General features: G+C 53.3%; 1 protein-coding gene across 5 annotated transcripts in view; it reads left to right on the top strand.

The window, feature by feature from the left end:
- The window catches only part of SUFU (SUFU negative regulator of hedgehog signaling), an 83,749-nt gene extending 68,122 nt beyond the window's left edge, over positions 1 to 15,627 (top strand). For 2 of the 5 annotated variants that reach the window (XM_082765149.1, XM_082765145.1), the window contains exons 11-13: positions 7,482 to 7,550; positions 10,241 to 10,555; positions 10,819 to 15,627. In XM_082765149.1, the coding sequence (XP_082621275.1) occupies positions 7,482 to 7,550; positions 10,241 to 10,330 (159 nt within the window). In that variant the 3' untranslated portion in view covers positions 10,331 to 10,555; positions 10,819 to 15,627. Of the gene's footprint in view, positions 1 to 7,481; positions 7,551 to 10,240; positions 10,738 to 10,818 lie in introns of those variants that run through there. The other 3 variants (XM_082765147.1, XM_082765146.1, XM_082765148.1) reach the window with 3 other exon arrangements.
- The last annotated feature ends 325 nt before the right edge of the window (positions 15,628 to 15,952 follow it).

Raw genomic sequence — 15,952 nt, 5'->3', positions numbered from 1 at the left:
TTCCAAAGTTTTCTGTGCCTCATATTGCTGGTCTCTGAATGTAGAGATTTTTTTTATATATATATTTTTTTTTCCAGGTAATTTACTCCGTTTCAAAACAAATGCTGTTAGGCAGATGGAGGCTATGGTTCATTTGCAGCTGGCGCCCTCCAATTCTCAGCGCAAGGTCTGCCTGCACGTGAGCCGAGCTGCGGTGGGGTGTTATCCTCTGGCACCAGCCCCTGCCGGAGGACGCTTTGCTCGCCTCCTGTGCCAGTGGCTTTGCAGCGTCCAGCAGTCGCTGTGTGGATGCTGAGGCTGTGGAAACGGGGTCCTGCTCCCGTCTCCCTACCCTTTGTGTCGCCTCCGGCTTTGGCCTCTGGTCTGCCCTCCATCCTGTTTTTCTGTGTCTTTGTCTTCCCCTCATCCTGGCCCGGCTCTGCTTTTCTCTCCTCCCCTTCATTCAAGTTGGCAAATTCCTTCTCCTCCTCCACATTGCCTGACTTCCAGCCGAAATGCTGAGAGCGCTGGAGAGTTTCCCTGCCTTTCGTCCTGATGTGCGTGGTGCCATAGCAATTCCTCATCGCTCGGAGGAATGATCGGAAGGGAAAGTCCTATTTAGCTGCCTCTGCCCTGCGTTTGGGGGAGAGCTGTCTTGGGCAAGGACATGCTCAGTGAAGAAGGGCTCTTCGGTTCATTATTCTGCCCTTCTCTGAAAGACTGTGGGCAAACACTCGCTTCCAGAGGCTTCTGTCTTGGCAAAGCGTTCTCATGATGGAGAGAAGGACTCCTTTGACCTCCAGAGCATTTTTTGCTAATCTTCGTAGCCCTCCTCCTGAGGGGTAGTTCCAGTTGTTTGCAACAAACTGATGATCTGCATTTGTTAGCACTGCCAAAAGATAGGTTTTCCAAAACACCTCTCTGAGATAACTTGATTCCTTTTCCCCTAAAAACCCTTAAAAAACAACAAAAAAAAGACATCCAGCATGGAAAAATAAGTTGAGGTTTAGGACAGCAAGGTCAAATTTCTCATAGAAAATGTTAAACAAGCGTGTTTGTCGGCAGGATAGGTACCTGGAACCTGTGGGAAGCACCCAGCATTCGGGAGCTATCAACATGTGCTATCTGTGCTGGCACTTGTAGGGTGGGGGGAGATTGCAGTGAGCAGGGTCAGAGGGGACAGTCCATTCTTTTGGTTTGGCAACCTAAGTGAAAAATCTGGGAAAGAAGATCAGACCGAGCTCAATCTTTAAATATTTTTCAGTTTTTCTTGCTGAAACAAAAGCCTTAAAGAAACCAAAAGGAGAAAAAAAAAAAAATCCCTTTGTGTTGAATGAAACCAGAAATAGAAGGTTTTCTTCAGTAAAAACAGCCCCAACAAAATCTAGTTTTGCAGAATGGAACTGGAGTTGTCAGAAGTTTTGCCTTCTCTAATCAGCGTTTGGGGGACAAAACGCTCGCCCAGGATATGAGAAACTCATGTTCCATCCCCTTGCTTTTATTTCAACCCCTATTTCTACTTCTTAGCTTTATGGGCACCACAGCTATAGGGTATTTTGGTTCTTCCTCAGCTCATCCAATTGGAGTCGTTCCACATCGTATAAAACACTGAATTAGTCACAGAGACAGCACAAGAGAATGACTCTGTTCCGGTAGCGTTAGGACATTCCCCTGGAAATGAGCACATCTGGTTCTTCTCTCTGCTATACCACATGTTAAATCATTTATGCACATTGGCATAATGGCAGCAGCAGAGGTTCAAAGGAACTTTTGGAAGAGCTACTCTGGTACTTGAGATGCTCGCCCGTAAGTGGCAGCTATGGGCCAAGTCCTCTTTTGAAGTGGTAGGGGACGGGTTTTGGTCTTCCCAGCTTGAAGAGATGTGCTGTGCCCAAAACTAGATGTGCTGTTCCTAGCCTGGTGAGTTTAAGGACAGTGCCCGCAAACTGGCTTCAGTCACGTCCAACTACAACCTGCTCTTCCCCAAAACAGTTTTATGTTATCTGTCCCAAGAAAAACGTTTTCTAAATCTTTTAGGTGGCTTTCCCCAAATTCTTGGTCAGTCCTAGGACAATCTAAGCTAACGCTTTCCAGTAAGTTTATCATCTTCCCTCCAACACTTCACAAAACCTCCTAGCTTTATATCCCTTTTTTGTTCTTCTTTCCCACTATCTGAATTCGTGAGATGCCAGGAAAAGCTTGCATTAGAAGTTAAACATCCCGTTAGGTCATCACGATCCTTCCCATATCAGCCCTTTGCAGCGTGTTCCCTCATGCTTTGTCCAGGCTAGTTGTAGATGAGTCAAGTTCTTCCATCCTTCTTAAGCTGGCTGACTCTCCGACAGCATAATGCCTCTCCCTTGCTACTCAAACTACATTTTGGCTACTGTTTGTAGCTCTTCTCTCATCTGCCCAGAACATTCCCTGAAATGCCCGTTCTTCTGGCCAATTTTCACTCTGAAAGCATGGGTATTGCCTGTCCTCTTGGCTCCCTTGCCAACCTTCTCCAGCTGAACCCAACTTTGTGTGTTCACTGCATACAGCCCTGTCTGCAAGATTGGTCTTGTCGGGCTGGGCTACAAAGAGCCCCCGGGACTAGCCTTGAAGCTGGGAACGTCATGGAGAGATCCCACAAGGTCAAAATCTTCCAGCCTCATCCTATACTTCCTCTTCTGGGGTTGTAACATCGCGCTGTGAAGCAATAGGGTCCCGTAGGCATCTGCGAGTGGATGTTTTTCCTTGACACGGAGGGTTACGAATCTCCTGGAAGAGCAAGAATGGAATTTCCCATCGAAGGTGTTTGCTGCAGTACTGGTAGCTCTGGAGACGGTGCCAGGGCTGGGCACGGCATAGAAAGACGTGGTGACAAGGCCCTGAGCCACTTGAAAGGCAGCACGAACACTGCCAAGCCAAGGGGACAGCGGAGAGATGGGCTGGGGGGTGCTTGTGGCACAAAGCAGGGTTCGTGAGGGGTTTTGTGGGTGACGTTTAAGTTCAGGGGGAAAGGCTGACACGCCTTAGCTGCGTTTTGTGTTGGGCTGTCGACAGGAATTAGTCTGAAACGATTTTAGGGCAAAGGGCTCCTAAAAGCTGCTGGGTATTTGCAGAGGTAACAGATGACACGCGGCTTAGGGTACAGCGGCTCCACCCATTCCAGGCACAGCATCTGTACGGATGGGCAGTGGCTGAGGAGGGTTGGGATTTGCACAGGGGTTTATTGCGACGTGTCCCCACCTTCTCGGGCTGAGCCCTGCGAGCCAGCTCCGTACTAAGTCCAGATCTAATAAAACACGTTTTCTTTTCTTTGACAAACCTGTTAGAAAAGCTGGTGGCAATGTTTAATGCAAACAAAGCACTAGGGCAAAGTGTGGGATCGTTCGGTTTTGTTTCGACGTAGGCAAGAAAAATGGCTATTATCAGCTAAAGCATCTCTGCGTAATTGTCCCCGGGTCAGTCTCTTCTTGCCTTGGACAGATCGTGTTCCCTGAAGCTGGACAGAGCTGCAGCTCGGTTACACTCAGCTTCTCAGGGTGATCTTTGACCAGAAACTTGCCAGATGTGCCGGGCTATCAGCATCAGCGTGACCCGTAGTCAAAGAACGTCAGGTCCTGGTGGTGGGGTTGAACCCTGAAGCGAGAGATGGGGTGCTAGGTGTGTATGGCACCTATAAGCTGACTGTAAAGTCTTTAATGTTTTACTGAGCACAGCTTTCAAAGTCAGATGAACTGTTCCAGAGCCCCGTGACCTTGTGTACATCTTCAGATCTCACCTGTTTCCCCGCATCCGCAGCTGCCTACCTGGAGGGAGTCACGACGCAGGTTTCTCAACTATCTGCGGGCATGGAAGCTTCAACGATGAAGGCTTCCACGCCGTCTCCTTCACTTGACCTGTAGCAGAGTCCCGTAGGTAAGAAGCAGGTTTCAGCAGGCTCAGGTGGGACTTGCCACGAGAGGGAGACATCATGCTCGCAGCCCGCGCCTTCCCCGAACGCCTCCACCTGAACCAGGCTGCCTGGCGAGGTGTTTCGTAACGCGCCTGGACACACGCGGCTACCAGAACCCTAAATTTTTGGCCTTGGCTGCGTGGAAGGTCCCTGTGATAGAAAATAGGGACGTAATTTTAGGGGAATCATCCTCTTCCAAGCACCTGCAGCATTAGCAGCATTCATGGAGACGCAGAGCGCATGGGGAATGGAGCACGGATCTGCTAGCAACGGGATGGCATCTGCCTGGGCCTCTCCGGGTCAGCTCACCGAGATCCTGATGCAAGCAGAACTGTGCAGCACCACAGGGAATGTCCCTTCCCTTGTGCATACTGCAAACAGGCATCACAAAGGCTGAGCTACACCCTGCAACCAGCTTCAGCAGGCCGGGCGGGCAAGAATGTTTGCACAGAGCTGTGAAAACACCGAGCTGCGAGCACCAAGCTGCTGCAGCGCTGGGGGACACCCGCTGCTGCTCGGGAGAGCTCCGTCACAAAGCAATGGCCAAGGGATTTTGGGGGAAGAAGGCTGTCTGCATTTAGGGAGAGTTTCATTTGCCTTCCAGCTCGCAGAGTTTTCCCCTAGCTGCAGCTCCGTTTTCCTTTGCAGAGAGAAAAAGCTGCTTCATCATTATGATCTCTGTGCAGTGTCCTGTTGATAAGATCGGCTAACAGCATCAGAGGAAAACTCTGGATTCAGGTCTGAAATACAAAGTGAACAGGGCCTATTTGTTTAATTTGAGCTTCTAAGGTTTAAATCCCAAAGGAAATTAAATTAGGTGCCTAGAGCAATGGCAGTCTGTCATGTTTATTTGCTGGGAATGTCACCTTTAATATCATGCACATATAACGTGTGTGTGTTAATGTAATGGGGTATCATACTGTGCAGGAGCAGGCATGCTGCAAGAACTGGAAACCTGAAATATCGTGAGCGAGGGAAGCTGAGATGGGATCGGATTTATTCTCATCCTCCTCCCGAGGAGCAAGGACTGGCTCACCAGCACGAAGCTGGTTTTGCTGATGGCAGGTGTGGGTGTCAGCCTGATCTATGGCCAAGACCTTAATGCTCTTGGGCTGTTTAAATGGGGCTGCTTCTCAGAGGAGAAGTCTCCTCTGGATGCGAATCCAGGATGGCTGTACTTCTTGCTTCAAAGCTTTCTCTGTGCAGGGAGCGCCTGCCTTCCCTGCCTTCCCCTGCATCCTCAGGAGAGTTCAGGAGTGCTGCTGAGGGACCAGCTCGCGTGCACCCGTATTTCGGAGACTCCCTTCTGCTCCAGGAATTAGGGCAGGCTCCCCCAGCTCTACGGGGCAGTCAGGTTTTTGGGGTATTTTTTTTTCTGACTCGGGCTGCAGCTGGCTCTGTAGGACGGGCTCTGAGTGACGCGCTGCGGGAATGTCACTGCAGCGGTTTGTCACTGCAGCCGTAGACGCTTGCCCTCCACCAAAGTGAAGTGTCTGTGCAGGGCTGGCAGAACGGCGCTGTGATCTTCCCTCTGCCTGCTCCGTGGTGCTGCACAGCGTAGGCTGCCGTCGCCGAGATCCCACTAACACGGTCCCTGAGACAGCTGAGCCGCAGACGGCTGCCCCGATCCACTTGTCAGGCCCTTCAGGGAGCCAGTTCGGCTCGCTAGATCAGCGGAATTTGGGTTTTGTTCAGCTGGATTAACAAATCCTGCCGGGAGGGTGGCAGCGAGCTGCAGAGGGGCTCGGCCATCTCCGGGGATCGCTCGCCAGGTCGGTGCTAGCCACAAGAGCTGACCTGTCCCCCCTTCGCTCTCTCTACCCTTTGCTGCTCACCCCTGCGCACCCTGCCTTGTTTTCCACCAGCCTATTTGCAGCTGGCTGCCTCGCACACGTGGTTCCCATTTCTCCCCTGCCTCTGGCACCTTGGGAGCGCCCAGGGGTCTTCCTGCTCTACTCCTCGCCTGGTTCCCCTGCCAAAGCCGCGGCTCCTCATTCCTGCTCCCTCACCCATCCCAGCCTCTGGCATTTTTGCTCATCCGTGGCGGGCTGAATATTCATTTCCTCCTTGCCTGATTGCTGTGAATACCAATTCCTCCTCCTTTTTCCGGCTGCTCTGTGCCTTTCGGTGCCTGCCAAATCGTTCTCCTTCCCTCGCCCCATTGCGGGCTGCACCTCCGCAGAAAGCCATCGGCTCCGCGCCGCGGCCCCGGCTCCCCACCCAGCTCTTCCTCCGGTTGCTGAGCTCTCGGGTCGCCCTCCTGCCTCCAGCACGGCCAGCCGCCTTCCTCCTCGTCGTGCAGGCAGCCAACAAACGGGTGCCTCCAGTCCAACAGGCAGAGCGGTCCCAGCCTCCTGCAAGGAGACTGCAGCAGTTTGCGGTGGCACCGCGTGTTTCAGCGCGACGTTTCTCAGCTCGCCAGCCTGCGGAGCGGTGCCAGGTTGCAGACTCGTGTCCAAAGCAGCGAGATCCTGGCTGCTGGCTGCAGCAGGGTTGTTTTTTTTTTTTTTTTTATTCATTTTCCAGGTTTGAGGTATGAGCGGAGGGGCCTGGTGGAGCTGCTTGCATCCACGCTGAGCGGCTCGGTTGTAAAACCTGGCCCGAAGCCTGCTAAGCAAGGAGGGAAACGTGATGGAGAGGGGAGGCTGGAGCTCCCTCACCCCCAGGGAAATCAGTGTGCGGTGGTGGCGAGGCAGAAGGGAAGAGCAGTGCAGAAACATCGTAGCTCTCAGATCTGGATTTAGGGTTTGCAGTTCCCCAGGGCCAGGGGAGGGTGAGGAAGGGGCCTGGGGACGGTGCTCAATTCGGGATGGAAAGCGGCGGCAGGGACAGAGGAAAGGGTGGAGCGAAGGAAGGAAAGGAGGAGCGGTGGGGAAGAACCAGACCTGTAGGCTGAACTGGGGGTAATCCGCCAGGTACTGCTGCAACCTGGGCCTCGTGGGGACCTTGGCCTCGTCCTGGCCTGTCAGCAGCCCCTCTCACGGGCTGCTTCGTGTTTGCTGTCCTGGCAAGGAGTGGGAAGGGTCCCCGAGAGCCACAGCCGGGGTCCTGGTTCATCAGCTCCCACCACAGGCTCTTGGTTTGTCTAAACAACACGGTGTGCCAGACAGAGCTCTCCACCTGCCCAGAGCTCTGGCTCTGCACAGGTTTCGGGCTCTCACTGCACTGCTGTTTCCTAATTCAGCTGTGAGCTTCACTTCAAGGAATCAGATGAAAGCAGCTCTGTCTCCCACTGCCTCTCCGGCAGTTGTTCTCTTGACCCCTTTTCCTCCTTCCCCACTCTGTCTGTCTAAAGCCGAGCCTCTAATTTTAGACTTAGGAAGATAATTGAGGGTCAAAAAAGATTGCCTTATAATTTTAACATTTTTTTTTTTCCAGCGGTTGAGGCGAGAGGCAAAGTTAGGAGCTCCTGCCCTCAAACCTTTGTGTTGCAGGAAAGAAGGACGTGGGGAAGGAGTCAGCTGGTCCGGTCTGCTCAAGTGTAAAAGTTGCTCTGCTGCTTGGCAATTAGCTAAAACCAGGCGTACAAAGGCATAAACGGCTGTCTTTTCCTTTGCAGATCCTATTGACGGAAGAGTTTGTAGAGAGAATGCTGGAAGATTTAGAAGATCTGAATTCTCCGGAGGAGGTAAGGCTGCCTCGTTCCCGCATCCCCCGTGCACTGCCCCAGAGAGCAGCGCCGCAGCTCGCTTTGATCCAGCCCTGCCCTGGAGGCTCGAGGCTTTGCTAGACCTTCACACCTGCCCTGGGCTAAGGAAGGCACTGCGAGAAGGGATTGCAAGCAGTGCAGGGCAGCGGTGGGTGTTCAGGGAGGTGCTGAGCATCCTTTCCGCCAGCACCGTTCCCAGCTCGGTATCTGAGCACCCCGAATCGAGGCGGTGCAGCCCCGGGGCTGGGTCTCAGGGTTTGTCTCCGTGCTGTGGATAACAACGTCCTCATCAGCAGCCCCCAACACACCTCCTCTCCCCTCTCAGGAAGGCTGGAAGCACATTTGCTGCCGAACAATCTGTCCTGGGGGCCTCCTTTTTCCACTCTGGGGAGCAGACGGGGGAGTTTTTCACGTCTGCTGCTTGGCCTTCACCTGCCGCCCCTGTAAGCCGGTGCACAATGTGCAAAAGACCATCACCAGCCTGGAAGCGTTGCAGCAGCAGCCCAGGGAGCTTTAGAAAGCTTTGCTGTGCGGTGCTAAACTTCCCCTTGCCATGTGATCTCTTCCTGGGGAACATTTAACACCCTGTCTCCCATGCATGCCATATAAATATTCTGCCTGACTTCAAAGAGCGGTGGCAGAAATGACATGTAATATTTTTAATCCCATTTTTTACAGCTCCCTGCAGACTCTAAAGAAACTTTCCTTGGCTTGCAGAGCAGCCCTCCCATCCCTCGCCCCGCTCCCCTCCCCCTAAGGAAAAAATCTCAGGGCTCTAATTATTTAATCCGGAGCTGATTTAATGCCAGGGTGTTCTTCGCTGCGTGAGCGAGGGGAGCACGCTGCTGGCCGGGCAGGGACTTTCAGGCCAGCTTTTATCCAGTTAAAGCTAATCCAAAGCTCATTTTTGCCGGTGACATGGAAGCCCGGGAGCTCTTGAACTGCAGTTGAGGCTCCGCACGGCTCCGCTGAGAGGCGAAGGCGCTGGGCATGGCAGCTCCTGGCAGGGCAGCCGGCCGCTCGCCTCCGAGCTGCTGGGGCTTTGCTAAATTCAAAAACGAAAAACAAACAAAGGCAAAGGATGGCTTCTCCTCAGAGAGGAGCGCTCTGGAACCGCCGCTGTTTACGAAAAGGAAAAAATAAATAAATAAATAAATAAATGCCGGAGGTGAAATGTGATCTTTCAGCATCTAGGTCCCTCCAAGGATTTGTAAGTTGCAGGATCCCACTTTGGGCCAACTTCACGCATTCCTCAGCAGCCCTGGCTGGTTCCTGCTGATGTTCATGTGGTTGAATGAAGCCCCGTCGGCGCTGCGAGGAAAGCCTTTCCTCCGCTGCATCACGAGCTGCCCGTGTTAAGTGAAATTAGCTGTTTGGGTAGCTTCGGCTTATTTTGTGTGTACCCTAGCCCTTGAACTCAGAAGGATCCCCTGGGCTGTGTGGGACGTGTATTTATGCTCCCTAGAGGAGACAAAGCAGGAGTTTGTAGTAGCTGTTGTCCTGAATGATCCTGCCGTGCCCCTGAGCAGGTTAATATCCTTCAGAGTGGGGCTTTTATGGGAAAAAAGACAACTAATGGGATAAAGGCGGACCGTTTGCAGGTCATTTTTCTCTTGCGCCAGCTCTAGGATGTACGGAGCCCCATCAGAGGGGCTCACACAGGAGAGGATCGCTGTGTGGTCCCAAAGCAGCTGCCTCCAGGTCCATTTGTTGCTGGTGGTGTGGGATCCCAGCGAGATTCCTCCCTGGGAGAGCCCTAGGGGTGTCAGGGGCTGTTGCTGCATCAGGCAGTGCTGTGCCATGGGTGCAGCACGGTTTGAAACAAAATCATGCTGCAAACTGGCTTCCAGAGCTGTCCCCGATGTGCTCAGGACCATCAATCCAAGCAGTGGGGTTGCCTGAAATGCTGGCCCAGGAGTGGTTGGCAGCCAGCCTTGGCTGGGGCAGATCTCTAGCCTGAAAAAGCATCAAAAAGAACAGCAGATAACCAGCTGCCCTGCTGCCACGTAAGGGTTTGAAGCCTTTGCTAGCTCCACATCTAGCCTGCTTGCATTTTTTTGGCCTGCTTGCACTCTCAGGCATGTCTTTGCCGGCTCAGCAGCCAGAACAAGATTTGAAGTGACACTGAGGGGGAGCTTGTCTTGCTCCGGGACAGCATTTGTCAACCCCAGTCCACGTTAACCCTTGCGGGGATGTTAATGCCTGGGGATGGCCCCTGTGATGGTTCGGGTCCACCTCCCTCCCTCCCACACCCCCTCGCTGTTTTGGAGAGCTCTGTGTGAATGCACGTGGTTGCGACAGGGTCTCCTTGGTCCTGGAGGGAAAGGGACACGGTCAGGTGGGAAGGGAGAGATTTGGGAATTTTCGGTGCGATCAGGGAGGGGAGATGGTGATGGGAGCAGAAAGCCTCCGGAATCCATCCGATGAAACAAACAATGCAGGGGCTGAAATCTCCTGACTTTACTTTGGCAGCCGAGGCACAGGCCACATTATCTAATGTCCACTGCTGTCCAAAACATACTGCTGGGGAAATGTTTTCCTAGTGGCCTCTTGTTTTAAATAATAATAGTAACGTGGGGCTGCCTGCCTTTGTAACGAGCTTGTTTTTTTTTCCTGGGGATGAGGTTGCAGGGATATATGCTAACCGGCTCTCTGTGTTGTCTTAACAGTTTAAACTTCCAAAGGAGTACAGCTGGCCCGAAAAGAAACTGAAAGTCTCCATCTTGCCAGATGCTGTGTTCGACAACCCGCTGCATTAGAGCTGAATTACACCCTCCTAACGACTGGGAGAGCCAAGTTACTGTCCATTACCCAGTGACTCACAGGATAATTAATGCAGTAAAAACTCTGCCTGCAAAATAAAAGAGTTTGCTGCACAACCACTGCAAACAGAAGAGGAGCTCCTCAGCACCAGCCCAGACCGAACTGAGCCCTTTCCTTTATCCTTCCCAAGGCTGAGCTCTCTGGGAACAGCCTGCGTATGTGTGAGTGCGAGTGAGAAATATTTAACTATGAAAATTAGTAGTAAGAACCCTTTCTCTCTCTCCTAGCTACAGAACTCCCCTCTGCCTTAGCCCAGGGTGTAGACGCTCTGCACGCCTGTATTTACACATGCATTCTGCCAGGTGCGAGCCTATAATCCATGGATTAAATGTTCTTTACGTGACTCTGGAGTCCTTTTGTTAGCCAAACTTTTACTGACTGCAGAACTGTTCTTCCATGTGCTATTTTTTTTTTTTCTTTTCAGAAACAGAATGGTATTTCCCCTGTTTAAAGGAGGCCAAAAGCTCACATGCTTGAAGCTGAACAGATTTAAAGATGAACTTTCTAGTTCAGTCAAGAAAAACAAACCCAGATCCTCCCTGCCCTCAAATTAGGCATGTTTTAAGTGTTGGTCTTGGTGCTATTAGCTATGGTATCGCTGCAAACAGAGGCAACTTTATTCTCGCGCATCCTGTCCTTGTGCCTGAACCCCAGGGAAGGTCGCAACCTCTGGTTTTGCACAGGCAGGAGGAAGAAAGCTACCGGGGCGGGGGAGATCTCCTGTTTACAGTGTGTTTATCTTTAAAGAGATACTGTCAAGTACTTTTTCCTTGCTATTGTACAGAATTCGAGAAGCTAGAAAGAGCCGTTTGTTCACAGGGGTAACTTAGGCAGCTCTGCAGGATCCAGAGGGCTGCTTGAAAGCATATGAAACGGAGATCTCCGCTGCCCTGGCATAGCAAAGGCAGACTCAGCCTCACTAAATCCAACTATTCTCATTCCAGCAGGATTGGGCTCTAGCACAGCTCCGTTTTCCCCTTCAGCCTTGCTGCAGCGGCTCTTGTTGCGGCTGGTGCCCCTCCTGTCGCGTGGATTTGGACTGTGGAGCATCGGGATCGGTTTGAAAAGACCCTGTCCTCTAGCTCCCCGCGGCCTCCCCCTCGGAGCACAAGGTGGTGTGCAGAGGATGCAGTCTTTGCACCATCACGTTGCGTCTCCTCCGCATTGCAAGGCCGGCCGCTGGGGATGTGCTGAAGCGAAGCGCTGCGGCTTTACCCCCCGCTGCTGCTGCAGGTTGTCCCTGACGTATTCCCCCGGCCCTTCCCTGCCCGTTGTCTTTCGGTGGCAACTCTTCACTCCTCGGCAGGGGAGGTGCAGCTTTCTCTTCCACCCCTTTCTGCCACCAAGCTGACTTGGCCGTTCCTTCTTCCTGATGTATGCGCAACTGTCGGGTGATCTCAGTGCAAGTAGAACAAAAGCTTTTAACACTTTACCTCCCCTGATCAAACAGCAAAGTCCAGGAGGCCTCTTGGTACCCCAGGGTTGGTTTTCTGTTTGTTTTCGGAGTTAATTTCTTCCTGGCACAGTCAGCTTTGATGTCTTTTTGCATATATCGGAGGCTGGTTAACGCTGGTCAAGAAGCAGAGCTAGGAGCCGCAAAGCTTTCCTTGGACTTGCTGCAGAATCCCTCTGTGGCCTCAGGCAAGTCACTCGGTGTCTCTCCGTGCAGAGAGGGTGATTATTGACTAGAGGGCTGTAGGACCTACCGAAGCATGCCAGGGTTTGCAGGGGAGGGCGTGCTTTGTGTACAAAGTAGCGTTTGTATTATTATAATTGTTGTTATATTATAATTTAAGGCAGGCCAAATGCAGGGGCCAACACTGCTCGGCAGAACCTTCCCTTCTGCAAAGCTACGAAAGCAATTTACATGTAAATGAGGCTGTCATTTAGTCTGAACTCAGCGGATCATCTTCAAATCCTGCTGCGAAAGAACAAACTTTCCGAGAGCTGCGTGTGCCAGCCAGAGTGCTGTGTGTGCCGGGGCAGCCTGCGTTCATCCCCGGGATCTCCTGCCCAGTTTTCCTTGTCCTGCCCCGCACAGAGCCGACCCGAGCCTCCCGCACTCGATGCGTATCCAGGGGACACCGTGGATTGGGAGCAGCATGAAAATTGAGCGGTCCAGCCTCCGAAGCAACGCACCCGAGCGTCCCGTCGCCAGATAATGAACAAACAGACGATTGTTCGTCAGGAACGGAGCAAAGACAGCAGCTACAACGTTGTCCCAAAGCCACCCGGCAGCAGTAGCCCGCGGACTGCGCCGGGACGGGGTTTGCTGGGGGTGCCTGCAGCATTGCTGGCTCGCTGCCACGCTGCTGGCTGCTCCTCCTCGTTTCCAGATGCTGGCCCTCGTTAAAAGGAGCCTCCAATCCACGTCGTAGCGCAGAAGGGACGTTCGGAAGGTCAATCGCTGCTGCTCCTCCGGGCTGCCTCGTGCTCCGGTTGTGCCTGGCTTATCTGCATGTTTTCCTCGTCGTATTTGCTCTCCTCAGACGCTCTGGGTTGGGTTTTCATTGACTTCAGAGGGAGCACACTCAGAACGCGTTCGAAAACCCACCCGGTATCCTGGTGTGTGTGTGTTTCTGTTCCGTGCCACGTATTTATGTGTAGCTCTGGGTATTTGAGTTAGGAGCAGGTGGCGTGCCAGAAATCCCCGTTTCGGAGACGCTTTCTCGCAGATCTGTGCCGGTAGCCAGATAACAATTGAGGGGAAGGTTGGAGGGGAAGGAAGTGGAAATCTTCCTACTTAGCTAAGGGGAAAACTCTCAGCCAAATAACTGCTAAAATAGAAGTCTCTGCCTTATTGTGAGGCCAACTCTAGGAGAGAAACCGGTGAAAGTCAACCCTGAACCTCCAAGGTCACGCTGCTGCCTCTCAGCACTCACCGGGAATCAGAAAGTGGCGTGGTGTGCGGTGTTGGAAGAGCTGCACACCCACAGGACATCCCTCCCCTGATCGGCTTCAGGTCTGCGACCCTGCCAGAGCCTCACTCGTTGGCAAGGAAAAGAGATCTCGAGGCTGGATGTTTTCATCGTGGGGCAGGAGGACGTGTCTGCGTGCGAGGGAAATGGCAAAGCAAGCTCCGTGTTTTAGTGAGCGGAATAGTTCTGACAAGGGAAATGCAGCAGCGCTAATAAACGCCGCGGTGTTTTCTAGCCCAAACCTGCTGAGATCCCGTGCAGGTCTGCTTGGTGCTGATTTTGCTCTAGATTGTGCAGGAGGTTTGAAGCAGGATTACAGAAACCCCAAACCTGCGAGGCGTCTGTTGTCCAGAGATAGCGATCTGGGCTTGAAATCAGTGGCTCCAGGTTTTCTCTCTCCTGGAGAAGCCTCGCGGCGCAGGTAGGCAGGGGCATTTCCAACCACCAGGAGCCTTATGGCGGGCCCGCGATGCCTTGAAAAGTCCAACGTGTGACCGCAGCCCTGAAACGAGAGAAATCCCAAAAGCCAGGACTACTTTCCTCCTCAGCTCGTGATTAAAGAGAGGTTTTGTGCTGGGGTCGGGCTGGCAGCCCACCCAAAACCCACAGCCACCCCCAAACCCACAGCTGGGGCTCGTTCAGGGCCCTTGCGGGATCTCGAGGCTGTGAGAGGAGCTGAGGGGGGCGCAGGGTGCTTCACCACAAAGTTTTTGGCTGGTTGTGTGCTTTGTAGGGCTGGTGTTTGGAGGATGGGGCTGCTCGGGTGTTTGGCCAGGGCAAGGCAGCATCACATCAGGTGGGGAGAAGCCCTTCAGGCTGGAGGCCACCCTTCCACATCCCATTTTCCCCTAGCTCGATGAAATCGGGGACCCCAAACGAGGTGGGGGCCCCCTGCCAGCACCGACAGCCCCTCCGCACCCCGGAGGCTTCATCCTTTTAGCGGCTGCCCCCCAAACGAGTGTATATTGTGCCTTAATTCTCCCTTTAAGCGACGCTGCAAGGGCAGATGAGCTGTTGGGCAGCCGGGAGCCCCTTTCCGTGTGTCTGTCCCCATGGATCGAAGCAGGCTTGCCCCGGAGCCAGCCCAAATCCCAAACAAGCTCCGAGTGCACGCTTGCCGGGGACGGGGACGGGGACGGGGGGCGGTTCACGTCCCGAGATTTTAAAGCCGAATTTAGGTCTCTGGGACCGTTGTGGTTTTTAACGAGCTCTGTAGCGACCTACTATTTTTGTAACATTTTTTTTTTTTCTCTGTTGTGCAGTGCCTGCTTGTTCTCTTTCCCTTAAAAAAAAAAAAAAAAAAAAAAAAAAGAAAAGAAAAGAAAAATAGCCTTGTGTTCGACACGAGTCCAAAATTTCAAGCGGAGGATAAAGCCGGAGGGTTGCAAACGTGTCTCGAGCTCGGCCTCGCGGGCAGGCACCCTGCCTCGTGCCGTGCCGTCTCCCCTCTCGCAGGAGGGGAAGAGGTGAGAGGAGCGGGGCGGAGGGGACCTCCGAGAGAGCCGGAGGGAGATTTCCTGCCGCTCGTTGTGTCCTGCAAACGCTGCCCTGCTTCTCTCTCGCCCTCTCCCCTCCTCTCCCGGCGAGGCTGGAGATGAAAATGGCTCCTTTGTTCCTGTCCCCGGGGCCCAACTGCGAGGAGCTGAGCGGCTCCGGAAACACCGCGCGGGGCGGGTGGGAGGGACCGCGCTGGAGGTCCTACAGAAACACCACGCAGGATGCAGGAGCGGTAGGTCCTACAGAAACACGAGGCTGCGGGAGCCCCGTGCGGGGTCCTGGGGCGCAGGTGGGGCTCGGTGCCCCCTTTTGCCCTCCCCTCTTGGCCACCCCGGGGCTCTGAACCCAGCGCAGGGTTTTAGCCCTTCGAATCCCTTCTCCTTCCAGCCCAGGCTCTTCCCTACATCCATGCGGGATGCGGGTTGTGCTGCTCGTGGGTTGGGTTGCGTTTTTGGGGGGTTTCCTGCAGAATTTTGCAAAGACAAACTGGCCGGGGGGATCCGGGGCAGCCCCCAGCCCGGCGGCGAAGCTCCCCGCAGCTCCCGGTGTGCGTGTGCGATTGTCCCCCCACCCCTTTTTTTTTTTTTATATATATATAAAAGACAAAAAAAAAAAAAAAAAACAAATGGAAAGCTAAACTAGCAGAGGTTTTTAAATATTTTATATTAGTTTCTAATGTAAATTCCTACATGGTTATTGCGGTGCTGGGTGTGTTCCGCCTGCACGTGACTTTTGTAATATTTTTGTGAATCACTAAACCTTTTTTTTTTTTTTTTCCTCCCGTGTATCCGAAGTGCATTAAAGGTATTTGCATACTTGTCAGTGTCCTTCTCTGCGGGGTCGGTGGCCCAGCAGCCTTTTTGTGCTCCTCAATAAATTCCTTTAAGGGCAGAGAGGGGAATGGGGGAATGTCGGGGGGTGGAGGGAAGGGATGTGAGTTCGGGGATGTTGTCTCGGCCTTCCTACGTCGAAGGGGCAGCCTGGATTCAGGGTTAGGGGAGCGAGGAGCAGCCTGCAGCGGGTTCCCTCGCCCCAAACCCCACAAGCCATCGGCTTCCCAGGCCTCGAAGCGTCTGCAGCCCCTTTGGGACATCCCAGCAAGGACAGCGGGGCCGGGCGGTGCTGCCGGCGCCCGGTTAATCA

The sequence above is a fragment of the Aythya marila genome (assembly GCF_965140915.1).
Source record: "Aythya marila genome assembly, chromosome: 7".
Lineage (NCBI taxonomy): Eukaryota > Metazoa > Chordata > Aves > Anseriformes > Anatidae > Aythya > Aythya marila.
The sequence above is the reverse complement of the archived record's forward strand: the minus strand, read 5'-3'. Positions and strand labels throughout refer to the sequence as shown.